Source organism: Rhipicephalus sanguineus, chromosome 7, assembly GCF_013339695.2.
Source record: "Rhipicephalus sanguineus isolate Rsan-2018 chromosome 7, BIME_Rsan_1.4, whole genome shotgun sequence".
NCBI classification, from domain to species: Eukaryota; Metazoa; Arthropoda; class Arachnida; order Ixodida; family Ixodidae; genus Rhipicephalus; species Rhipicephalus sanguineus.
Genome location: NC_051182.1, coordinates 106,276,389 through 106,303,823, shown reverse-complemented (window position 1 = coordinate 106,303,823; position 27,435 = coordinate 106,276,389). Strand labels below are relative to the sequence as shown.

At 46.0% G+C, this 27,435-nt stretch overlaps 1 protein-coding gene across 1 annotated transcript in view; it reads left to right on the top strand.

The window, feature by feature from the left end:
• The first annotated feature begins 10,512 nt into the window (after positions 1 to 10,512).
• The window catches only part of LOC119399704 (heparan sulfate glucosamine 3-O-sulfotransferase 2-like), a 145,322-nt gene continuing 128,399 nt past the window's right edge, over positions 10,513 to 27,435 (top strand). Inside the window, exon 1 of the mRNA XM_037666534.2 lies at positions 10,513 to 10,803. Within this exon, the coding sequence (XP_037522462.1) occupies positions 10,568 to 10,803 (236 nt within the window). The 5' untranslated portion in view covers positions 10,513 to 10,567. The remainder of the gene's footprint in view (positions 10,804 to 27,435) is intronic.

The window sequence follows — 27,435 nt, the reverse complement described above, 5'->3', positions numbered from 1 at the left end:
AATTAGGTAAGATTTGCACAACTTGTGCTAGTTCTGAAGCAGTGACCTCTTCAAAGTCATCACTTTTCACAGGGGACCGTGAGAGGTATGAACAAGCAGTCGTGAAGCGATTTTCAAGTCCTTTAGCAATATTTTCAAGAAAACTAGCCAATTCATTTGGCGTTGAAACTACCGATTCGATGTTTATGGGGGAAGGAATTACCTTTTTGGATCTAAGAAATTTAAAGAGGGGTTTCCTGTTGCCAGGCTTCGAAAGGAACTCTGAACGTTGGCTATCATAACCCTCCTTCGCAGTAGCGACTGTCCTCTTAAAAACTGCAGCCGCATATTTATAATCCATCCAATTTCTAGGACATTGGTTGTAAAGCAATTTTCGCCACGCAGCTTTTCTTAGCCTGTAATTACGTGAACAATTTGAGTTCCACCATGGATTTAAAGAATCTCGTTTAGAGACCTTTACTGTGAACTTAGATTTATTTAACGATTCTTTGACAATATCACTAAAGTTCATGGGATTTTTCTCATCATTTTCGTCTGTCCGTTTCGACAAAGCAGCACGTAGCAGTTTTTGAAATGTATTAAAATTTACATGAGTAATCGAATGGCAGGTTACTGAAGTCAATGGACATACAAGCTCAAACAATATAGGAAGATGGTCGCTACTTGTACCTGAGTTCAATGTAGACCATGTAGAAATACAGAGGCTAGGACTACAGAAAGTAAGGTCTAACACAGAACGGGACTGATTACAAACTAACGTGGGGGTTCTTTTGTTAATGCATGATAAATTATTCTTGGAAACCAAATCCCACAAACGCTTGCCACTCATGTCTGTTTTAAAACCCCATGAAATGTGATGAGAATTAAAGTCTCCTGCCAATATAATTTCTTTCCTGCAACAAGATATCACCGACTCCATAACAGTAGCATTTTGAACACCTGTAGGAAAATATGCATTGACTAACGAAAACGGAAGACATCCCGGAAGAGAAATATCTAAAGCTAAAATTTCACTTTCTAAGTTCATTATTCGACATGTAATTTTAACTCGATGAGCAATTTGTGAAGAAATAAATACTGCTAATCCTCCACCCCGAGAGGGCCGGTCTAAACGAAATATGCGGTAATTTTTAAGATGAAAACTTTTTTCTTTCGAAAGCCAAGTTTCTTGCAAAAGAATAACATCAGGGGAATGTTCATTACACATGTAAAATAAATCTGTAGCTGCAGAAAAAATTGAACGGCAATTCCACTGCAAAAATTTTAAGCCGCCTATTGTGTCAAAATTCCGGCAGTATTCACTGCCTTCTCAAGTATACTATCTTTCAAGAAATCTCTTTTTGATGCGGTTTCCTTCTGGTGTTTTTTACTCTTAACTTTTGGGCTCATTGGAGAACTCTGCGCTCCAGGCGACGCACGCCGTTTCATGTTACGAGATTCCAGTTCCATTTGTGAGTCCTGGGAACCTGAATCGGAGCTCCAATCTGGATCGTGTTCAACAGGTATAATTACCTTACGGCTACTGTTTGACGGACCGGCTTTTGGAGAGTTTAAGTCCTCTTCAGCAGCTATTATTATCTTGCGGCTGGTTTCCAAGGAGGCTGAGTCCCGTGACCCTGGACTAATTTCCTTACTTGACAGAGCAAGTGGAGAGGTCGCAGCTGGATGGTTAGCATTCAGGATTTGAGACATCTGCGCGTTCACTATTTGTGCCAATGATTCTGTCAGTGTTATAAAGAGGTTTTCCATTACTTTTGTCATCGTCTTTTCAATGGTGGAGGCTATTACTTCTGAGAGGGAAGAATCGATGCCCGGAGTAAATCGAGTCGTAGCACTGGAGTACCCACGAGACCTTTCCGCAATGGCAATTCTAGCCTCACGTCTAGAACATCTCTTTTGTTCAATGATCTCCATTATTTGAATTTCCTGGGCCCTTGCAGAACAGCTACCATCATCAGCTGCGTGAGAGCCGCTGCACAGACAACAAAACCTTTCCAGTGCTGCGCAGTCAATAGCGCTATGTTGTCCTGCACACATTTGACACCGGACAACTGACCTGCATCCCTTGATGGAATGTCCGTAACGCCAGCATTTAGTGCACTGCAGTGGACGAGGAGACATTGGTTCTACCCGATATATCAGTGGCCACGCCTTGATTTCTGTTGGTCTAGTCGTACCCGCAAACGTGACTATCACCGACTCAGACGGGATCTTTCTGTTGTCAACTGTGCGCGAACAACGGAAAACTGATACCGCTCCTGCTACAGAGAACATCTCTAAAATTTCTGTCGGAGAAAGGCTCGAGTCTACCCCACGAACTAAGCCTTTCACACAGGCCAAATGAGGAGGTATAAAACAGCTCACCGGGAGAGATGCAAATGTAGTGCATTTGAGGAGATCTGAAACACAGGCCTGGTCTGGTGAACTGCACAAAATACCTCCACGACCGAACTGGCGCACCTCGGTGATCAATTGGAAGTGTTCAGTCGCCTTCCGGAGTTCTTCCTGGATGCTTTTTGGGTTCTTCATACGAATGGAATCCCCGTTTGTTGGTACCAAGGCCACCGGAACGGTTCTCAGACCGCTGCGCAAAAAGATGTCAATGGGTAAGTCATTAGGAGCAAGCGAGGCCGACCAGGCAGCATGTGCCTGGCCGGGAGACGAGACAGACATTAGGCTGCTGTGCCTAATTCAGCACCGCCCGTTCTGGCCACACCCCCCGGGAGGATGCACCAAGACACCACTGATGTAGAGGCCCAGTCCAGGCAGGAGAGCGAGTTCAGGCAGAAGGCAGTAGGCAGGAGAGCGTGCCCTCTCCTGATACCTCGGAGTGGCCGAGGCTGATAACTGAAGATTGAGAATATAATAATAATAGGTCCTTTATTTTTCATCAAGCATTAGATGAGGGAGGCAGGGAGAGAAAGCTGACGAGCAGCTTGAGTAGCTCCGGCCCCCCAAAATGTACACTCCGGCGAGTTTACAGCGGACTGTGCTGAACATATTGAATAACCAAAATGACAATGAGAATGCAAAGTGACAGGCTATTAAACAGTGTACATAAACAGGGCAAAGAAACAACAAGGAAATAAAAATTAAGAGATGGAAGAAAGAAAATATTTGGGAATAATACAATTCATTTTCATTAAAAATATCATGTAATCACACAACATTTGGTATCAGAAAACATTCGTAACTAAAAAACAAGAAAATATTCGTGACTAGAGAAACCAGTGTTGAAATTCATCAGGGGCAAACGAGACAACGTATGGGTTAGATTTATGAAATGGCAATGGTGCTTAAAGAACATAAAAAATTGTTTCAAAACAAGCATTAGATATATGAGGGGAGAACAATTGCAAAACTATGAATACAATTAAACTTCAATATTTAAAAAAAAGGTACGCAGTTTTTTTGTAGATGATCTCTCCGGTGCAATGCTTTGGTTGCTAAACAAGATTAGTAACTCCGGAAGCTTGTGTTTTAGCATTTGTGTCCCGTAATTTGCTCGACATAACGGTACTTTCCAAGTCTCTGGATGGCGCACTGAATATGTCTGCATCCTCCTTTCTAAACAGGCTAATCGAGCTAGGAAATGGCCGTTATCTTTAATTTCGGATTTGTATGCTACGGACAGGTGGTAAGAATACAGTGATGGAATACGTAGAGTATGATGCCTAAGGAAAAGCGATGCTGAAGGATGATCAAAAGCCACGTTATATATATACCTTGACATTTTTTTCTGAGGCGAGTACAGTATTCGTAAATTCGTGAATGTTGTTGATCCCCATACAACATGACAGTAGATTACGTGTGAATAAAATAGCGAGTTATAAATAATGATATAAATACAGCGAGATATAAATACATCGGCGGGGTGACTGATCCCGATGGTCAGTCACCCCGCCGTACGAGATCGAGCGCCGAAGCATATGTTATAGAGGTCTGGTGGGCGCCGCCTTTATGCGAATGCCCAGAGCCTTTTGTTGGGAAGACTGCACGGAAATCTCCGCGAGAGCATTTGTAATGTTAATGGTGATATCATGGGTGTGGATGGCTTTCGGAGAATCCACAAGTTTGCTCTGGCTTTGTGGATAGCTAGGTCCACGGAGTGCTAGCATTCTATAAGATGTGATGACGCCGTGTAGAAGGCTGGAGCTGTTGCTTACTTGCTTGTCAATGGAGAACAGATGTCCAACCAACGGTGCATATGTGTGTGTGTGTGTGTTCGGTGCAGTGAAAGTGCGCGACCTCATTTGACATTGGAAAGGGATACCTCTGGTTAAAAAAGGGCGCGGCCAAGATTTTTAGGGATAATTTGAGACAATTAGGTGAGCTTCGAATGCATCCTAACCAAGACCTGTCGTCGCTCTTTTGAAGGGAAACATGAAAACGAGAAGCTTTTAAACACAGTGCGTGACTTGTAGTCGGTCTAGGAGCTAGCATCATTTAATTCGGTCTATTACCAGCCAGCCTCGTCACGGCTGCCTGACCTCGTCCAAAATGTGATTGCTAGTTTCAGACAATAGCAAGTGGATATCTACAACTGAGTCCATGACATTTTTCGTCAAGTTTGCTCAACCTGCTATCTCAATGGAAGTGATTCGATGTAAAGTCCCGAGAAAAACCAGCGTATAAATCGCATTCATCTAAAGAAGACTGACCAGCATTCTTTGGGAAAGGTCTGCCGTCGACTTACTGGCTTATGGAAATGCTGCTGCCATCCGGTCATCCGTATGCTATTGTTTTGCAGCAAGGCTGTATATGACTAGGAGGTGGAAGAACGTGGTGGTCCGTGAATCCGCTGAAACGGTAATGAAGAAATACTGATAACATACTCTACATCGAAGTGTTCTCCGTGCCCGCACTAGTCTCTCTTCATGTTTTGTGAGCCTATGTAGCTAGGGATAACACCAACCACAGCTATTATTGCTATGCATACATTCCTTTAGGCGTTCTTAATATTCTTTAGCCTGTTACATGTTCATTTAGCCAGTCCGCGCTTGTCTCCCATGTGTACTCGGGAATATATTTTTTTCGTAGTCATAATAAATGTATTTTTGTCTACTTGAAAAAAGAAATAAATCAAAGGAGTTGTCGTTTCGTTGCACCGGCTGCCTATTTTTACTTTGTTATGAGGAATAGAATAAAATTTAGGAGAAATGTAGCATTGATTTCTCTGAGTTCGTAGCTTCTAGTTTTAACAAAGCCTTTAATGTTTGGCACACAGCCGGCGAATGCGCAAATATGATGGAGTTTGAGAGTCGTGGAAACAGCGTTGAAAGACTTTCATCACGTTGTGCTGGAGGTTTCGTGGCCATGGACCTATCATACAGGTCCTCGATTCGGGTGTATAGCATTCGCTCGTAATTGTACATTACAGAAAAAAACAGTGAGGAGAATAAATTTAGCACCACGATCTGGTGTGCCCTGAGTGAATTTAATTTTTTTTCCTAGTAATGAGGAAGACGCAAGTTGTGAACATGGCATAATGCAAACAGACGACAAAGTTACGGTGTAACGCGATTGACATAAAAATGTTAGCGCAGCTTGCCTAGTAGGGCTGATCGACTGGTGGCGGACCAATCGGCGCACGCGTTCTGGGAGCGAAACAAGAGAATGAAGAGCACGAAGATGAAAAAGATAACGAAGAAAGCGTGTGCCGGTTCATGAAGAGGATAGTTTCTCTACGCTACTCGGCAAACTATTGTTGCTGTGCTGGATACATGGCCATGCTTTCTCTTTCTTTTTCTGTTTTTTTTGTATGTTGTTTTCTATCTCTATCTCTCTCGGAGTATTTCTTTCTCGGTCTTTCTGTCTTTTTCTCTGTCTTTTCTTTCCCTTTTTCTGTTTCTATGTCTTTGTCTCTGTGCCTTTCTGCGTAGTGGGTCTCCCGCCTTCTTTCTTTTTATCTGTTTCTTCTATTTCTCATTTTTGCTCAGTCTCTATCTCCCTGTAGCCGGTTTCTCGCCTTCTATTTTTTTCTTTGTTTATCTCTCCTCTAGCCGCGGAGAGATAAACAGAGATAGAACTCCCACCTAGGGTGACCCCAAGCTTACGATGTCGGGAACACTGTTTCACTGTTTGGCAAATAAAAGTTTATTAAATACGAAGCATTTCATAGCGAACCTTTGGCACTTTGAGCGTTTCTATCTATCTATCTATCTATCTATCTATCTATCTATCTATCTATCTATCTATCTATCTATCTATCTATCTATCTATCTATCTATCTATATCTATCTATCTATCTATCTATCTATCTATCTATCTATCTATCTATCTATCTATCTATCTATCTATCTATCTATCTATCTATCTATCTATCTATCTATCTATCTATCTATCTATCTATCTATCTATCTATCTATCTATCTATCTATCTATCTATCTATCTATCTATCTATCTATCTATCTATCTATCTATCTATCTATCTATCTATCTATCTATCTATCCGCCTATGTCTGGGTGCTCACATGGTCGCCCCCTTAACTTGGTGTAGACCAAAAATTGACAAGGGGGGGTAAGAGGATTTGAGGAATATGACTATCTGGTGATGACACGAATAAGCTGACAATCCTGTCGAGTACGTCGTCAAACCCTTTCCTCCAGACTCGTGTGGCGCACACCCGTTTACCACGGGCCGCGGTGTATGGGTATGCGCCACAGGCGATTGGCAGTTTATATATGCCCAGGAACGGCGAGAACAGACATTGACAATTTTAATGCGAGAGCGTTAAGAAAAACGGACATCGGCAGCGTTGACCAGACGAATGGAAATAATAAAGATGAGGATCCCAGCAGGAATGGAACCCCAGCATTCTGCATGGCAGTCGGATATTCTACCACAGAGCCACGCCAGATCTATGGTTTGGAAAAACAGCCAATGCAGGCGTAATATCGGTGCAATGTCAATTGTGGTTGTGGTGCTGGCTATCTAACTTTACAAGAAAGTAATAAACACTACACATTTACTCCTTCGATGCAGACGTCATATTAGATTAGCGTCCTTGTTTCCAGTGTTGGCTCCGCTTTTATAGCAGTCTAATAAACGTTACATTTGTATTCCTATGATTCAGCAAGCTATATTGAAGCATTGCTCGACCCCGGTGGAATACATTAACGAAAGTCACACATGATATTCACAAGATTGCACCATAAAGTGCCCTTAGTTTAGATAATACTCACGTATGTACTCTGGCGTTAGAGCTGACGTTACGTCGCACCATAAGTTACCCTTTGAACGCCAGTGTTGTCGGCGTGCCTTGTAGACCCAGGATGTAGACACAGCAACTACACTTACCAAAACTCGTCGATTCACCTCGTAACGCTTGGCTAAAAGCCGTAAAATGCCGTATAGAACTGCTCGCTGACTGCTTCGCATCAAACCGATTCCCACAACGAGTAGGATCTGCCGATTTTTTTCATCGTCACCTATTTATCTCTTGCTTTCTGACTCCTTCTCCCCCTGTCCATTTCTTCCTCCGTAGTTCTCTTTTTTTCTCTTGCTTCGCTTCCTATCTTTCTTTTTTTCTCTTTCTTTACATATCTTTGTTTCTCTATCTATATGCTTCTCTGTGGACTCGGTCTCTTACCTTCTTTCGTTTTCTATGTTTATTTTCTTTCCTATTTCTCCTCTCTCTCTCTGTATTCCGTCTCTCGCCTTCTACATGTCTATCTCTTGCCTTTCTTTCTATTGATCGGTCTCTCTCTTTCCGCACTAGTTGTCCCATCCTCATTTCCTTCCTCTTAACCCTCACATCTCTCCTTCCCACCCTCACTTTCCTTTTCCACCACCTTGCCCCACTATACTATACAAGGTTACGCTCTGCTCTACCAGCGTGCTTGGATAGCCGAGTGGTTGGGACGCTCGCCTTACGATTGTAAGTACGGGAGTTCGAATCTCGCCCCGACAAAATTTTTTTTTCGCCATGAAATTCTCTCTTTCTCTCTTTCCTCTCTCTGTACTCGTTCTCTCGCCCATCAAGTTATTACATTCCTCGCCGGACAAATCGGCGAACGTCTTCTGGTATCGAAGAAGAAGAAGATGAAGAAGAGGACGAACATGGCGCCTGCCGGCTCATGATGATGATAATTTTCAATCTACCACGGACGGCGAACCTCGACTTTAATTAACAGATAAAAAAATGATCAGCTGAGCACTAGAGGTGCGAAGACTGAGGAAACAGTAGAGCTGGTGACCGTCCTCTCCTCATTCCCCGCCTCCTTCTCCTCACTTCCATCCCCAACCACTTGCTAAATAGACTCTGCGTGGCTATACTATGCTTTACCCTCTCCCCTTCTCTTTACCGTCCTCCTCAATCTCATTTTCTTTTCCCACCCTTTGTATGTACAATACTATACAAGGCTATGCTATTGTTCACCACCTACCATCCTCCTTTCCTTCCTCCTCACCCTCACGTCATTCCTTCTCACCTTCACTTTCATTTCCGACCCCTTGCTGTACTATAATATACATGGTTACGCTGCGTTTCCACTTCGCAAGGGTGGATCTTTGGCCTTGTTGGTGCGACATATGCATAACGTTAAGCGCAATACTGAATCGACGAGGACGGGACAGGGAGTGACACACTCCCTGTCCTGGACAGGGAGTGTGTGTGTCACTCCCTGTCCCGTCCTCGTCGATTCAGTATTGCACTTAACGTTATGCATATTTCCACTTCGCTTTTCACAGGTGCTCCGAGTTCTGAGCGGTCGCATGTCACGGCTGGAACACGAGCTTAAACAACTCCGCTGTTAAAAGATTTTAAGTTTCCACTCTGTGAATGGGGATGACCAGCGAAGCTGTTTAGCGCACGATTCATAAGCCACACGGCGGAGGCCAGTATGGTAACAAAAGCCAGGTTGCGAACGCGTCCAGCGTTAAAACTACTGTACAGAATCTGAAGCGACTCGTCGACAAAGACCTCGCTAGCGAGAAGGACATTAAGCGACATTTGCTTGCCAAGCCCAAACACGTGACCATATACTGCGCTGTGTCCTCGTGTCTTCTTTTGCGTCGTCGTGTTTCCTTGCGGTAAAACCTAAGATACGTACATATACAATGCCTACTATTTGCTTAGCAGTGCCCATTGTATAAATTGTGCATCTTTACACTATGTATAGTGCTCACGTGATTATTCTGTGCAATAGAATGGTCATATGCTGCTGGTGGCGCAAGCACCATAAAAATCGTCTATCGTTGCACAAATAAACAATACACAAGTCGCACATTATCAAGGCAAAAGCCTTAGATGCCTTGTCAAACGCGAAAATGGACCGTCGGCGTCGGGACACCATGAGTGATGCAAAAAATCATCGCAATGGGATGACGCCACCGCATGACGTCTTCGTGATGTCCGAGATTGAAAAAATTCGTGACCTCATCATGGCTCTACTGTGAAGTCACGTGACGTCACAACACATGATGACGTCATCTCAGGATATCGTAGCTTGGTCAATGGTGGGCCGATCACGGAGGCAGTGCAATACCACGTTAGCGACAGAAAGCTTTCGGAGGATGAATAGATCATCTGCAAAGAAAACGAACATGGCTTTCACCTTCGAGTCGTCTTAAGTGAAAGCGCAAGGCGCCGTGTGAGCTTTAACGTCTTGTAAGACACTGACGTGATCTTTTTGTTTTGTCATGGGCAGTTTGAGTGCTTCCGATTATTGTGCTGATGAGCTATGACGTCATCGGGCTTGTCGTTCCGATTTTACCACTGCTGGCGAACATGGGTTCCTAGACTTACCGTAATTTCTCAATTACTGAACCGCTGCCTGTCATGATACATGTCTTAGGCTCTCTAAGGCGTTCGCCTTTAGCGCTACATTGAATATTTTGAACTAAGTCGAACCCAATGTGAAAGCGAGTAAACATCGGGTCCCGGCTGAGTACCTGCCACCGCTTGTTAGTGCAGGGTCTCCGGTAGCAAAGGAACCAATGGGAGCTAATACTTCGGGCAAGGTAAATACACACGCTTCCCCCTTTCCGAACCTTTCTGCGTCTCATGTGATCTTACACTTCACCCGGGATCACCAAACCTTGACCAAGAGACAATGCCATGCAATGATGTCACCATGACGTCATCTGTCATCACGTGACACTCTTTGTGTAGCGTTCTTGTCGAAGCCGATAGTCACTTTCGCGTTTCATGAGGTATCTAAGCATTTCGCATTAGTTAGATTTCATTACGAAGCACACACATAAGATGTCAGTCTTGGTGGCGTCCCACTTCGTGGCGATCATGCCAAACGGGGCTATCCAAATTCCCTTGAAGCATCCTGCGTCGTCTCATCCGGCATGTTCGCATCGTGACTCTGAAGAGACCTAACATTTTACTTCGGCAAGTCTACACTTGCACGACAGGTGAGGCAAACGAAAAATTCGCTAAGCGTAAACCATAGCAACAATGAACTTTTCCTTATCAGCGGAAACGCTAAACGCAATGCAGCAGAAGCATTTACTGTTCTTCATACAGCCGTCTGCAGGTCTGCGATCCTGCGCAGTCGGAGCCTTTAGCTGTCGGGCCGTGGCAGAGACAGTTAATCTTGTGAACGCCGGTGATTATGTTCCATCGCTGCAAGAAACTACGTTTGATAACGTGCCTCCATCTACCTAATCTTTTCCTTTGTAACAGTAAGCATCCTGCATGTGGTGTCGCTGTAAGCTGCTTGGCCATACTGCGGCTGTCATTAGTTCAGTGCTCCTGCAAGGCTTCTGTTGCTCGTGGTTGTCCAGTCAGGTTGCCTACGCCAGGGACACCGGGGCGCGTACTCCTGCATCCATTCTTGTTCTTACATCCGTAAGTGATTCTGCAAATGGCGTTACCTCTTTGGAAGATAAGCCTGGTCTGACGTTCTGGTTCTTGTGTTGTGAATGGCTGGAAGGTTCAAGTTAGTAACTTAAAAATGGTGGAGCACGCTGCACGTGTACGTATGGTGCCAATTTCGCGTAGTTTATTCCGAGGTCTTGAGCACTTTCGATCCTGTGTATCTTTTATTGTGTGGATACTTAATTCTTGAAAAAATCTTTTTTTCCGTTCCGTGGTGCGTTAAACAACTCAAAGGCATCAACGCGCGTTCGTTTGTTGTGGTTGTCAATACTGCGACGCTTACTTGATTCTCATGTCCACTTTCACCGGGTGCCACGGGCTAAAACTGTTACGCGTGTTAAATGTTCGCGCATTCCACGCCTTCATGCATCGGAAGCGTTGCCAATTTTCTAATCAGATTGCTTGCCAGACGCTTATGGTGTATTACAGTACTCACGGATTGAAACGCTGAAACGCGCAGTTAGAGCGCATAGCCGCTGCTACAAGCTGCGCTACCCGTGGGCGCCTATGAAGCAAGCAGTTGCATTGCAGCGCATAGTGCGTCCGACGCTCTGGTAGAGCATCGGACGCGTTATTCGAATCGTTATCGATAGCGTTATACCAAGGTTGTAGATTAAGTTCCTGCCGGCGGCAAGCTGTCTTTTCGTGCACTTTATTTTCCTTACATTTAAATAATAATTACCACATTATAGTAAAAGACTACAAATATTCCCGTATACTTGTCTTGGCTTCATTGTCTGCTGGTCTCATTAGGATTTATACAAAAAAAAAAAAAAATAGGCGATGCTTGCACTAAGCCGCGCAAGGCTTGAAACTGCGAAACTGGGCGATTCTGAAGAACAATCTGGTTGATTCTAGGTTGTTTCTAGGCCTTTGCTAGGTGATGCCAGGTTGTTCCTATATTGATTCTGAGCGTAGAGATAGTCGAGTTAAACCACAGACAGTCACAGACTCGGCACGCATGTCCAAACTGCAGAGACAGAACCTCGCGCTGAAATGAAGCGCTCGCACCTTTCATACATTTACGGGCACGTCGTCGCTGGCGTAGGCTTTCCATCGCTTCGGGGTATTCTCGCAGCCGCTAGGTGATGCAGGTTGTTTCTATAAGTTGCTCCTAGGTCGTTGCGCAGATTTAGCTAGGTAATGCTAGGTTGTTTATACGATGATTCTCAGCGCAGAAAGGTTACATGTAAACTACACACAGTCACAGATACGACACGGATCTCCAAACTGCACAGACAACACCTCTCGCTGAAACCACGCGTTCGCACCTCATAGATCCCATAGATCTCATAGATATATGGCTAACCACCGCTTCGAGAACTTCTCGCAGCCGCCGTTACATTTCCCGTTTCCTAGTATTCTCTCGTTACACGTACTCAGGGACTTCGGCTCGGCGCTGTCGCTTTGCAGCCATTTGTTCGGCTAACTGTTGGTTGGCGAAACTCTATTAGTAGTCTTGAGAGACGCGACTAGCGCGCAGTGGGCTCCTCCCACGTTGGGACGGGCATGCTGGGCATGAACGGCGCATCTTGCGCTCTCTCTGGACGGCCCAAGCCACTCCACGTTCTTATAGTGGTTATGGCACTCGACCGCTGACCCGAAGGTCGCGGGATCGAATCCCGGCCGCGGCGGCTGCATTTTCTTTGGAGGCGAAAATGCTTGAGGCCCGTGATTTAGGTGCAGCTTAATGAACCCAAAGTGCTCGAAATTTCCGGAGCCCTCAAATACGGCGTCCCTCATAATCATATCATGATTTATGAGACGGTAAACCCCAGATATGATTATTATTATTATTATCTGGACGATCCAAAGCTGATCCCCGTTGTTGGGGCTTCTGATGGCGCAGCACCACTCGGCTTGGTTGCCTTAACCGTTGGCTTTATTTTTAGTGGACCTGTGGTGAATACTGGGATTTACTCAATTTATGTAGCACATACCAGTCTATGATGATGACAGTTTTTTGGTTCGACGGACAAGGAACGTTCTGGTAAAAAGTAGGAGTGTGCGAATAGTGAAATTTCATCACGAACCGAATTCGAATCGAATAGAGCCGAATAGTGACCAGAAATATCGAATATCGAATCGAATATCAAATACAAGAGATTTTATTGAAAATCGAAATAAAAAACAACGCGATAAAATTCGACCATGTCCTCGAGCACATAGCGCGGTGAGTGACTGCTACCGAAAGACTACAAATAGTCATGCAGAAACACAAGCTATTCCACATGACCTGTCCGCAGGCTCTCTCGCCGTGATACGTTATTTTCTGCGGTTGAAAACATGCGCTCACTGGGCACCTCAGTAGCCGGAATGGGAAGGCATCGCAAAGCGATTTCAGCGATACATTCACAAATCTCAGCTTCTTGCTTGGCGGTGTGGCAGTGGCGACTGCAAAGCATGAACAAATTTTCACATGTGAAGCCAATCACCGAGGCTATCGCGGACCGAAGTCGGGACGTTTTAAGGGGCTTGCGGCATGCGCAGCCGAACTACGCAGGAAGCCCGTGCCTTCGTTTTGGACGCGAAGTTGGCAAAGGGCTTGACAGATTTCTCACGTGTTTGTTGCGTGCGGATATGGCATAATATATTTTTTTAAATAAACATGTGTTCGCTTTTAAACCAAGACAGCGCTGAAAGTTTCAGCGAAAGTCCTACTGTAAGGATGTTAGCGTTACTTTTAGCCACCCCACTCTACCAAGTTGCACCATTGGGCTTTGTCGCGTTTTAGATATTCGTCCTTTCGAATTATTCGAAAGTTCGAATACTAGCTATTCGAAAGTCGAATCGAATTATTCGGTTAGGTATTATTCGATTCGTATTCGAAACTCGAATATTCGCACACCCCTAGTAAAAAGCTTCGCTGCTAAAAAAACGAGCCCTTGATCAGTTACTCTTCTTTGGTCTCTGGTCACAGCAACGCCAAGTGGAGTGTTGCAATCTTTGCGCTGTGCGACTGGAATGGATTCGATTGGAACAAACTTCATTTGTGCCTGCAGTTGGGCGCTCGAGCGCCCCAACGAAGTGCGCCCAGCCGAGTTACTTCGGTCAGCATGTAAAAGCAAGCCATGACGTAGTACTACTCGCAACATTCTAGCGTTATGCGTCGGCGCTGATCACTAGACGTTCTGTACTGTCCATTCAGTCGCCAATTTACGGCTTAGGGCACGGCAGTGCAGGAATCCGGCGACGGAGTTTCGCGCCAGGCCGTCGAACTTTAACAAGGAAATCAGCCTAGGTGTCACCAACTAACGCCAGCGTTCCAAAAAAGCTCGAAAATCGCGTATGAAGATCATATACAGAAACTGACAGCGAGAACCACGACCTTTATTGATGCTACGTGGAATACCGACCCGGCCTCCAAGTTTGTGCCTTACGCTGATACGCAGAAGTAGCCACAAATCAAGTCTCATGTCTCAGTGTAAGACTTCTTCAACAGTATGTCAGGCCGTACAAGATACCTTCGTGTCTTGGTGAATTTTCAGACTTGAATAACCCATTTGGAGCTAGTTGGTTATTCGTCATAAGTCAAAAGGTGCGCACTTTACGTGTTCCATCTGTCCATCTTCGTAAAGTGCCCGCATTTTTTTTTGTCTTATGATGAACAACGAACTTACTCGAAATGTGTTATTCAAGTCTGAAAGTGCACCAATTCACACGTGAAGCCATCCATGTTGTCCTGCTTAAGGTTGTTCAATCGCCCTAACGAACCATGCTTTGCATTTCTTGGTTGCTTTGTTAATTCATGTAGTTACCCGCGCTGCCGATATCAACGTGTGCTGCTAAGCACCAGCAGGTTCCGCAGTGACGCGGCCAAGATAAAGTGGAAGGCCTTTCGCCATTCCGTGATCGATCCTAACCATTCACTTCATCTTGTGTTCTTAATTCGCTGTAGGCCACTGAGCAGCTCATCGCGAAAACAAGATCTGGAGGGGAACCCTGCCACCACCAGACTTAGGTGCCGTCTGGTGGTGGCAGTAGCGCGTAGGCGTTCGTGTGTACTGGTGCAATCCTTTGGTTAAGCTTGTGTTTTGCGCTCTGCCGAAGCGAATCTGAGAGCTCACATAGAAAGAAGCACCTGGCTGAGATCTACTCCGCCAAGCGCCGCAACGATTACAGCTGCTCACAAGAAAAGCGCCTTTACTTTCATCGAACTCATTCAATTATTTCTCTTAATGCACCCACAGTTAAGTGGCTCTTTTGTAAACTTCTTCTGTCAACCAGAACTTTTAACTTGACCAGATTCGTAAATTTCATGACAATATTACTTTTTAATTCAGTTTTCTGAATATTCAGATAACCAGGATCAAGTGTTCGACCGGAAGAGCTTGGAAGGGAAACAAGTTTCACTCCTTGATCGCGCCACTAAAAATAAACAAACAAATAAAATAATTGAGAAGTTGAAGCAGCAGTGCACCGTGACATAACGCGCTGCTCTAGGCACTAAGACTGTCTGCCTGCGCTGTTCCGCAGGCCATTGCATTGAAACTGTTCCTAAAAGGGAAGGGAATGTGCGTATAGCTGGAATGATGGATTGTTTACTACCGTTATTTGTCGAGGGCGAATGTATGGCCATGGCTCGCACGTTTCGCCTCATACTGAGCGCTAGAATGCACTCTCACTTTCTTGTTTCGTTTACAGTACTCGACTGCTGATCCGAAGGTCGTGGGATCGAATCTAGAGGTCTGCGCCGTCGCGCCGCGCCGCCGCTACCACCTGTTTTTGGTCACGCCGCTCGCGCCGCCGCCGAAGTCCCAGGAGAGGTCACGCCGCCGCCGCGAAATAATTGCGGTGCGCCGCCGTTAGCCTTTTCTTTTAATTCGAATTGGGAACCTGGAAATACAGCACTCTGCCGGAGGAGCTCTTCTCCATGTGTCCATGTAATGAAGTGTCCATTTCAGCGGCCGCTGATTAGCGGGAGCTCGGCGAGAAGGGTGCCCCCTGTTTCCGGTTCTTGTTCTGCAGCGCCATCATGACCTCACGAAGCTTTCAAACACTCTCGACACAAATGATAGGGACGGAATGCGCTTCAATGCAGCGAACGCAGTCCTCAGAGGTCCGATTTTCGGTGCACATGTCTTTTGATCGTGTTAGCCATTGATTTAGGTTTAATGCGGCCGCTCATCTAAAGCGGCTGTAAGGCCGGTACGCTTTCGCTGCATCGTTCTCAAACATCTGGGACACATTCATGTGCAAATTCAGACTTGAAGATTTCCTGTTTCTGTGCATTTCGTCCACTCTCTTCTTACGCTAGGAATGTGCTGGTGGGATCGGTGCGGCGGCATGGTCAAGAGCGAGGTGACATCACGGCTCACCGCTTTTTCGAATCACTGAATGCGCTCTGCCGAAACGGACTGTGGACATCTCCTTTGGATGAACGCATCGAGAATGGCTCCCCAGAAGTTGTAGTGTCTTTTTCTTCTGCAGAAGTATCACGAGTATTGCTAGACTTTAAGATACCGCGTCCTCCAGCCTTAAAGTGCGACGACCCAACTCGCTAGTTAGCATATTCTTGGAGTCTTGAACCTAGTACACTGTGCATAAATAAATAAAATAGATAAGTAAGATATATATGTCTCGGTGCGTTAGTACACTTTTTCCTTTCATTCTTACTCGAGTAAATTGATAAATAAATACAGAAGTAAAGAGAATGGCAAACTTAGAATATAGCTGAGCTAGCTAGTAGGTATTCATGTAAGAAGATATGACGTGGAAACTTGGACATAAGAGAAAAGTCGAGAGTGAACAACTATCTCTCACGTAGACCACTACTCGCACTTGATTGATAGGTATGGCCTCCAACGTGGGAATGCGCAGATAAATATTTGTGTCTGTGTTTACGCGCCCTGTTTTTATAAAGAGCCCCAAAGAGCCTCTCAAAATACAACAGAAAACTAAAACAACGAGTGCGTTATTTTCTCCTGGCGTTTCTTGTCTTTTGGTGCACTTCGTGATGCCAGAACAGTGATTCACGTGACATCATGAGGGTACATACTCTCGACTGATCCATATACGAGAAATAACAGTTGTGAATTGTCTCCCATACTGCTTTGCTATGCAGCCGCCCCCCCCCCCCCCGCTCTTGCTTCTCTCGCACGACTGTCGTGCGCGATCAACTGATTTCGCTCCATTTCGCGTGTTTGCGACCGCGCATGCAGAGATAACAGACTGTAGCCGACAAGCGCGAAATCATGATAGGTTCAACGCTTAGTGCTGACATTGTACACGTGCTTTATGAAGAAATAAGTGGCGAGGAGATGTCCCCTGTGAGAAGGGTATTGAAGGCGAGAACAAAACCAATGTAAAAGGCGCCGGATTATATGATTCTTTCAATGAACGTACTCTTTACAGCGGAGATGATGCAGCTTTCCAGGAAAAAGGCGAGCCCGTTTTGGCGGTTTTTTGTATATTTGTTATTGCGTTACCAATTGTATGGACACTGAGGACAGGTTTTCACCGTCGCCGTCATCTTCCGTATAAAATCTAAATTGATAACATCGCTCCGCGCATTGTATGTTCTACCCGCGAGTAAAAGCTCGCGAGCGTTGGCAAGCAACATGGCTAAAGCAGAGATGAAACAAGCTGGCCCTCTTCGTCACACGGAATAACATCAACCCGCGTGCGAGGCCTGCCATCGATTGCTCCTCAAGCAGAAGGAAACGCCCCGACCGTCCTTTGCTGGACGAAGGAGCAGGAAGGGTTGTCTGGGGAGTGGGACTGCGTAACTCGAGCAGCAACTGTGAACTTTGACTATAAGGGCGCGGTCGAGAGCGCTGGCAGGCGCGCTATTTCGGCAGACATCCCCCAGCGGACGGCTCGTATACCTTCTACGTGCTGTGAGCGCTGCAATCCCACTGCTTCGCGCTCGGACCACTGATACGACAAACTGACCGAAAACCGCCTCTGTCCCGGGAGCGGCCGTATTGTAGTACACCAACGTTTTGTATAGTTAAGTGACATCGGAGCAAAAAGAGTTAGCTTCTAGCCCTCGTTCATGTAACATTACGTTGTGTACTTACCGCATTCACTGCTTCGCCTCCCCCCCCCCCCCCCGCGCCCGCCGCCGCCGGTCTCATGAACGCAGCGCGTTCACGCGCCGCCGCCGGTGATTTGGGGTCCTGCGCACATGTCTAATCGAATCCCGGCCGCTGCTGCCACATTTCGATGGAGGCGAAATGCTAGAGGCCCGTGTGCGAAATGCTAGAGACTGAGGCGCACGTCGTAGAACCGCAGGTGGTCTAAATTTTCTGATCCCTTCAATACGGCGTATCCCATAAGCATATCGTGGTTTTGGGACGTAAAAACCAACGAATTAAATTACTGTTTTGCACTTTAGATGCATGGCTTGTCGTCCATCCATTGTTTCATGACGCATGGTCACGCAGTGGTCGATATAGGCCTAAAACAAGGGTAACAATGCCCAAACCAGTGCGAAATAAACTAATAAGGCCTTAACAATATAAACAACATAGATAACCAAGAATTAATTGGAGCAATTGACCTAAAATTACGAAAAACGCTTCTGAAAGACCCGGCTGATACCTACGCCGCCCAAGAGAGCTAGGGCGTCACCTTTTCGACAAGCGCGCGATTGCCGAGGGAATCGCGGGGTTGCCCGTGCTACGCATTTCCTCAGTTTTCACGTCAGTGTTGCTGCATGAGGCACAGGCTTTAGAGCTGCGCCAAGACCTACAGATGAATGACATTAGGGCAGGATTTAGCGATAAGACCTACAAGAACTGCATTTTTATGCTCTGTTTACAGCACGGAGAAGACTTCACAGAACAGGACGTTGCCACGCGTAGTCCCTTTTCACTGTGACCGAGTTTAACTGGCGAAAAGCTGTTTTATGCGTTACCGGGGTGTAAAAGGCACGCCTTTCTGCATTGAGACCTTCTAGAAGTTCTTCGATCCTTCTTATCAGATTGCATGGGGTACACGAGTGCTGTTTGCCTTGTGGAACCTTCGCGCGCACCAGAGATTATGCTTGAATGTTCAAAGTAATTCGAGCGTAGGTACCGATGCGTCAGGTCCGCACGTCAGAGTGCTGTTGTGTAATAATTCGGGAAGCGAAGCGTACGCTTGCGTTCGCTTGCGTTTGCACGATTCGGCTGAATCACCTTTCTTTTCAACCGCGGAGCTGTTTGCTAAGCTGGAGGTAAGGTCGATGATGTCCGTGCAAAACTCTCCACGTATGCGCCACAGAAAGCGACTGTGTGCCAATCAGCTACTAGCATAGCATAACAATGAATATTGTACTATAGCATGGGAGTGGGAAAGCGAAGTGAGGGTGAGGGAAAGAAGGAGGGAAAGGGTAGAACATGGCACAGCCTTCTAGGATATAGTTTAGCAAGGGGCTGGGAAAGCGAAGTGAAATTGAGGAGGGGAGTTTTGGGAAGAGGAGGAGGAGGGAAAGGTTGAGGGGTAGGGTGAAACAAAGCATAGGGAAAGAAAAGTGAGGGCGAGGAGTGATGTGAGGGTGAGAAAGAGGGGAAGGCCACTATCTGCGCTGTTTCCTCAGTCTCCCCGCCACTAGTGCGTTGCCGCCCCAATCTGATTTTTTTGTTTGTTTGTTTTGTTGTGCTGGCGCAAACGCAGTTCTGGCCATCCACACTAGATCAACCTAGTGGTTTCCTTTTCAAAACGGTTATAAGACGGAATCTCTGATACCGATGACTGTGTTGACCGAAATCGTTCTATCGAGTGTCGTTGTCTCGTTTAGCACAAGTTAGCCCTTAAGGAGCCACAAACAAACGCCGAAAATGCAAAGAACGAGCACTTCATTCTCTCCCGGCGTTTCCCGTCTTTTCGGCGAAATTCTGGACACCTGAAGTTTCTTCGCGTGACGTAATGAGGAAATACGCTCTAGATTTGTCCATATACGAGGTATACCAGTTGTGAAGTGTCTCTTTCTTGTGTCTTACTCGACCGTAGGACAATGAGAAACCGCAGCATGAGAAAAAAAGTACACTTTTGCGTCATGAGTCACTGTTACCCTTGTGCAGGTCCTGATCGCCAGCCGTACCACGCGCTCCACGATCTTCTGCCATGGACGCAATCGCGACGACCTTGGAAGCATGGTATACTGACACTGCCACGGCAGACTTTTACTTCGATCGAGCTACGTTGGAAATTCCGGCGGCTGTCAGCCTGTACGGATACGGAGGCTTTGACACTCGGCAATGCTGCAAGATCGCTATCAGCAGGGTCAGGCAAAGCGAGCGAAGCGAACGAGGATTTATGAACGACCTGAGGGCGATGATCACCATGTACCTCTTCCGTGGCACCAACCTGAGCACGATACGTGCAGAGATGTGTGATGTTGGAAAGTACTATCTTGACGAGCTGATAACAATGTACGAGCTGCGGTCTGGAAACCAGCCGAATAATGGACTCACGCTAGCGAGAATCAGTCTCACATTCGGCACCTTGACTGTTACCAAAGCCATAGAGTGGAAGGACGACCTTCCTGTGCCGCACACTTGGATGAATACCATGGTGCCAAACTACCCCGCCGCCATGATGACGACGGCTTTCTCCGGCCTCATACCTCAAGGTGAAGCCTACTCGTCAAACGTTAGAGATGCTCACTACCTATATCTTACAGATTTGATAAAGTTTACCGATCCACGCATGCGGCACAAGCCGAACTGGCAGGTCGTCGACAGCTTCAAGGGACCCGCCTCAGCGGCACCAGATAACTGCCCGTTGGATAAGACAGAATGTGTGGAATTGATGGAAAAGTGGGGTATTCTGGTGGGTGGAGTCTGCTCCGAGCCTGTGACCAAAGCAGCCGAGCGCTTTCGGGAGTACATACAACCCGGTTTGGAATGCTCTTGATGCGGCCAACCTGTCTGATGCTAGACTTGAATCATGTCTTTATTTGTTTTACAATTGACGACGTGTGTAAATAGATACCACTAATACCATGGAGCCTACATTTTACTCTTTTTCACTGAGATTCGCTATAACTAAATATTTTTGAATTTATCAATCGATGTCAATCTGTTTCATGTGGTCCCTACTGTCTGATCAGAGTGAGATTGATATTTACTGCTGAGGGGTTCGCTCTATGACCGGCTGGTGCTGAAGCCTAGCTCCGGTTTTCCTTAGCTGTGTAAGGGTGCCCCCTCATATTGAGGGAGCACCCACGTGCCGTGTAGGGGGCTTGGCCCCCAAGTTCACACACTGGCAATAAATGTTTCTACCACCACCGGTTCCCGCCGCACACGTGTTAACGTGCACGGTTTAACGTCCCCTTCCCGTAGCGGGAGAAATCACAGCTACGACGGGATAGGGCGATAAAGACAACAAGCCAAGTGAACAAAAAACACTTTATTGCTGGGCTAGCAATACCGCGAAAGCGTCACTAAGAGGGATAGACCGCCCTATGTACATTAAAAATGCTAAGAAGCACCAAATGTTCTCTTCGGGGGCTCTGTTTTGCGATGTAACAGGATTGTTTCGCAACGCTGTAGCTCACACCCACCAAGACAGGACAATTTTGTTTATCATTGCGGTTTTATATAAGGATATGTGTTTCGCCTCTCTTTCGCCTGGGGCAGAGAAGTGGAAATGAGAACAAGTTTGTAATGTACAAGGACGTGTTCATAGTCCAGTTCTTCAATAGAACATGTGGTTATGCGGGACCTGGCCGCAGCCACAAGAATGGGGAGCTGTTTAGAGTTCACACAACTTGATTAGAATCATTTGGTACAAGCGTGAAGAACACGTCTTCTTTGCGCTACGGCAGAGACGCCCACTCTCATTGTGGGGACCAAGCACTGTTTCACGCATTCGAGTCCTTTGAGACCACAGACGAGGACGTCGCCGCTTTTGACGGGCGTGGCTGATAGGAAAGCTTAGTTCCCTCATAATTTGACTATAATAAATACCAAGCATTTCTTAGCGATCCCCAGGCACTTTGGCCGTATCTATCTATCTATCTATCTATCTATCTATCTATCTATCTATCTATCTATCTATCTATCTATCTATCTATCTATCTATCTATCTATCTATCTATCTATCTATCTATCTATCTATCTATCTATCTATCTATCTATCTATCTATCTATCTATCTATCTATCTATCTATCTATCTATCTATCTATCTATCTATCTATCTATCTATCTATCTATCTATCTATCTATCTATCTATCTATCTATCTATCTATCTATCTATCTATCTATCTATCTATCTATCTATCTATCTATCTATCTATCTATCTATCTATCTATCTATCTATCTATCTATCTATCTATCTATCTATCTATCTATCTATCTATCTATCTATCTATCTATCTATCTATCTATCTATCTATCTATCCGCCTATGTCTGGGTGCTCACATGGTCGCCCCCTTAACTTGGTGTAGACCAAAAATTGACAAGGGAGGGTAAGAGGATTTGAGGAATATGACTATCTGGTGATGACACGAATAACCTGACAATCCTGTCGAGTACGTCGTCAAACCCTTTCCTCCAGACTCGTGTGGCGCACACCAGTTTACCACGGGCCGCGGTGTATGGGTAGGCGCCACAGGCGATTAGCAGTTTATATATGCCCAGGAACGGCGAGAACAGACGTTGGCAATTTTAATGCGAGAGCGTTAAGAAAAACCGACATCGGCAGCGTTGACCGGACGAATGGAAATAATAAAGATGAGGATCCCAGCAGGAATGGAACCCCAGCATTCTGCATGGCAGTCGGATATTCTACCACAGAGCCACGCCAGATCTATGGTTTGGAAAAACAGCCAATGCAGGCGTAATATCGGTGCAATGTCAATTGTGGTTGTGGTGCTGGCTATCTAACTTTACAAGAAAGTAATAAACACTACACATGTACTCCTTCGATACAGACGTCATATTAGATTAGCGTCCTTGTTTCCAGTGTTGGCTCCGCTTTTATAGCAGTCTAATAAACGTTACATTTGTATTCCTATGATTCAGCAAGCTATATTGAAGCATTGCTCGACCCCGGTGGAATACATTAACGAAAGTCACACATGATATTCACAAGATTGCACCATAAAGTGCCCTTAGTTTAGATAATACTCACGTATGTACTCTGGCGTTAGAGCTGACGTTACGTCGCACCATAAGTTACCCTTTGAACGCCAGTGTTGTCGGCGTGCCTTGTAGACCCAGGATGTAGACACAGCAACTACACTTACCAAAACTCGTCGATTCACCTCGTAACGCTTGGCTAAAAGCCGTAAAATGCCGCATAGAACTGCTCGCTGACTGCTTCGAATCAAACCGATTCCCACAACAAGTGAGATCTGCCGATTTTTTTCATCGTCACCTATTTATCTCTTGCTTTCTGACTCTTTCTCCCCCGGTCCATTTCTTCCTCACTCTTTCTCTCTTTTTCTCTTGCTTCGCGTCCTATCTCTCTTTTTTTCCCTTTCTTTGCCTGTCTTTGTTTCTCCATCTATTTGTTTCTCTGTGGACTCGGTCTCTTACCTTGTCTCGTTTTCTATGTTTATTCCCTTTCCTATTTCTCCTCTCTCTCTCTCTGTATTTCTATTTATTTATCGATATCTCTCTTTTCGCACTCGTTCACCCATCCTCCTTTTCCTTCTCCTAACCCTCACATCTCTCCTTCCCACCCTCACTTTCCTTTCCCACCAATTTGCCCCACTATACTATAAAAGTTATGCTCTGCTCTGCCAGCGTGCTTGGATAGCCGAATGGTTGGGACGCTCTCCTTAGCATTGTGAGTACGGGAGTTCGAATCTCGCCTCGACAAAAATTTTTTTTCGCCAAGAAATTCTCTCTTTCTCTCTTTCCTCTCTCTGTACTTGTTCTCTCGCCCATCAAGCTATTGCATCCTTCGCCGGACAAATCGGCGCGCGTCTTCTGGTAGCGAAGCAGAAGACGAAGAAGATGAAGAGGACGAACATGGCGCTGCCCGCTCATGATAATGACAAGTTTCAATCTGCGACACACGGCCAACCTGGACCCGAATTAACAGCTCTGCTGTAAATAAAATGGGCAGCTATGCTTTAGAGGTGCGAAGACTGAGGAAACAGTAGAGCTGGTGACCGTCCTCTCCTCATTCCCCTCACTTCCTTCAACACCCCTTGCTATAATATGCTATGCGTGGCTATGCTATGCATTACCCTCTCCCCTTCTCTTTTCCGTCCTCCCCATCCTCACTTTCTTTTCCCACCTCCTTCACGTGCAACACTAGACAAGGCTATGCTATGCTTTACCATCTTCCATCTTCCTTTCCTTACTCCTCAACTTCACATCACTCATTCTCACCTTCACTTTCATTTCCGACCCCTCGCTATATTTACTATACATGGCTACAGTACGTTTCCACTTCGCTTTTTACAGGTGCGCCGAGTTTAGAGCGGTCACCTGCCACGGCTGGAACTCAAGGTTAAACAGCTCCACTGTTAAAAGATTGTGCTTCCACTCTGTGAAGGTGGAGGACGAGCGAAGCTGTTTAGCGCAAGACACGTAGGTCACACCGCAGATGCCAGTGTGGTATCAAAGGCCAGGTTCTGAACGCGTCATACGTTAAAACTACTGTACAGAACCTGAAGCGACTTGTCGACAAAGACCCCGCTAGCGAAGGGGATATTAAGCGACGTTTGCTTGCAAAGTCCAACTACGAGACCACAACCTGCGCTGTGACCTCGAGTCTTCTTTTGCGTCCTCGTGTTTCCTTGCGTTAAAACGTAAGATACGTGCATATAGCATTGCTACTGCTTGCTTAGCAGAGCCTTTTGTATAAATTGTGCATCTGCATACTATGTATCGTACTCACGTGATTATTCTGTGCAATTGAATGGGTACGTGGTGCAGGAGGCCTAGTCAGGCGTCTATTTTTAACGTCACTTTTTGCCGCAAGCCCCATAACAATCTTGTATCGTTGCACAAATAAACACAAATACAAAAGTAGAACATTATCAAGGCGGAAGCCTTAGATGCCTCATCAAACGCGAAAATTGACCGTTGGTGTAGGGAGAAGATGAGAGATGATGTCACTGCAACACGTTATCATGATGCCCGAGAGTGACAAAATTCGTGACGTCATCATGGCTCCACTATGCCGTGAAAGCACATGATGACTTCAACTCATGGCATCGTAGCTTAATCACAGGTGGGCCGATCGCGGAGGCAGTGCAGCACAAGGTGAGGTGTCTCCGGTACTGGAGGCAGTGCAATACCATGTTAGGGACAGAAAGCTTTCGGAAAGTGGTGAGGCAGGATGAATACATCAACTGAGAAGAAAACGAAGGTGGCTTTCACCTTCGAGTCGTCTTAGTTGAATGTTATCGTGTGGTACCGTGTGAATGGCACCGTGTGAATTCTTGCGTCGTGAAATGCACTGACGTGGTCTTTTTGTTATGTCGTGGGTAGTTTGAGTACTTGAAATAAAGTGCGCTGAGGAGCTATGACGTTCTGACTTGTCGTTCTGCTTGTTACACTTATGGTAAACATGGAGTCCTAGATTTACATTAATTTCTCGATTACAAAACCGCGGCCTCTCGTGATACTGACGTCTGAGGCGTTCTAAGGCTACATACCCTATTTTGAACTAAGTCGAACCCAGTGTGAAAACGGAGCACACGTCAGGTCCCGGCGGCTGAGTACCTCTCAAGGGTTTTTACTGCGGGGCATTCCGTAGCAAAGAAACCGATGGGAGCTAGTACTTCCGACGAGGTAAGTAACTACGCTACCCCCTGCCTTTTTTCGAACCTTTCTGCGTTTCATGTGGTCTTACACTTCATCCGAGATCTAGCTACCCTTGACCAAGCGACAATGTAATGCAACCATGTCATGATGACGTCATTTGTCATCGCGTGACACTCTTTGTAACGTTCGTTGTTGAAGCCGAAAGTAACTTTCGCGTTTCATGGGGTATCTAAGGATTTCGCAATATTTCGATTTCATTACAAAGCACACACATACTGTGTCAGTCTTGGCGGCGTCCCACTTCGTGGCAATCATGCCAAACGGAGATATCCAAATTCTCTTGAAGCACCCTGCGTCGTCTCATCCGGCATACTGACATCGCGATTCTGAAGAAACCTAACATCTTATTTTGCCAAGTCTCCACTTGCGCAACAGCTGAAGGAACGGAAAATTCGCGCAGCGTTGACCTTAGCTACACTTAGCTTCTCCTTATCAGTGGAAACGCTAACGCAATGCAGCAGAAGAATTCACTGTTGGTCATACAGCTGGTGCCTACACGTCCGCGATCCTGCGCAATCGGAGCCTTGTCGGGCTGTGGCACAGACAGTTAATCTTGTGAACGCCGGTGATGATGTCCAATCGTTGCAAAAAACTACGTTTGATAACGTGCTCCCTCTACCTAATCTTTTGCTTCGTGACAGTAAGCATCCTGTATGTGGTGTCGCTGTAAGCTGCATGCCCATACTGGGGCTGTCGCTCATTCAGTCCTTCTGCAAGGCTTCCGTCGCTCGTGGTTGTTCAGTCATCTTGCCTACGCCAGGGACACTGGGACGCGGACTGCTGAATCTATTCTCGTTCTTGCATCCGTAAGTGATTCTGCGACTGGCATTACCTCGTAGGAAGAATTAGCGCGGTCTGACGTTCTGGTTGTTGATGCTGTAAATGGCTGGTAGGTTCAAGTTAGTAACATAAAAATAGTGAAGCGAGCTGCACGTATACGTACTAGTGTCAATATCGCGTAGTTCATTCCGAGCTCTCGAGCACTTTCGATCCTGTGAAGCTCTTCGTGCGTGGATACTTAATTCTCCCAAAAATCTTCCTTTCCGTTCGGTGACGTTTTAAACAACGGAAATGTATCAACGCGTGTTCGTTTCATGTGGTTGTCAATATTGCGACGCCTACTTGCTTCTTTTCCACTTTTGCCTGGTTTCTCGGGCTAAACTGTTACACGTGTTAAATGTTCGCGCAGTCCACGCCTTCATGCATCGGAAGCTTTGCCAATTTTCTAATCGGATTGCTTGCAAGACGCTTACGCTAGATTACAGTACTCACTGATTGAAATGCCGAAACGCGCAGTTACAGTGCATAGCCACTGTTGCAAGCTGCGCCACCCGTGGGTGCCTACGGAAGTAAGGTGCTGCATTGCAGCACATAGAGCGTCCGTCGCCCTGGTAGAGCATCGGACGCGTTATTGGAATCGTTATCGCGAGCTTTATCCGAACGTCGTAGGTGCTGCCGGCGTCAAGCTGTCTTTTCGTCCACTTAAATTTTTTTTTCATTTCAAACATGACTACCACGTTACAGTTAAAGACTTCAACTAATGTCCCTCTACTTTCCATGGCTTCATTGTCAGTTGGTTTCACGAGATTGTACATAACAAAGGGACGGTTCGCCCTAGCGAACCATGCTTTTCATTTCTTAATTGCTTTGTTAATTCATGTAGTTACCCGCGATACCGATTTCAAGGTGTGCTACTAAACACCAATAGGCTCCGCAGCGACGCTGCCAAGAGAAAGTGGAGGGCCTTTCGCGATTCCGTAATCGATCCTAACCAATAACTTCATCTTGTGTTCTTAATTCACTCTGGCCCGCCGAGGATCTGATTGCAAAAAAAAGAAACAAAGATCTTAACTTGACCAGAATCGTCGATTTCGTACCAGA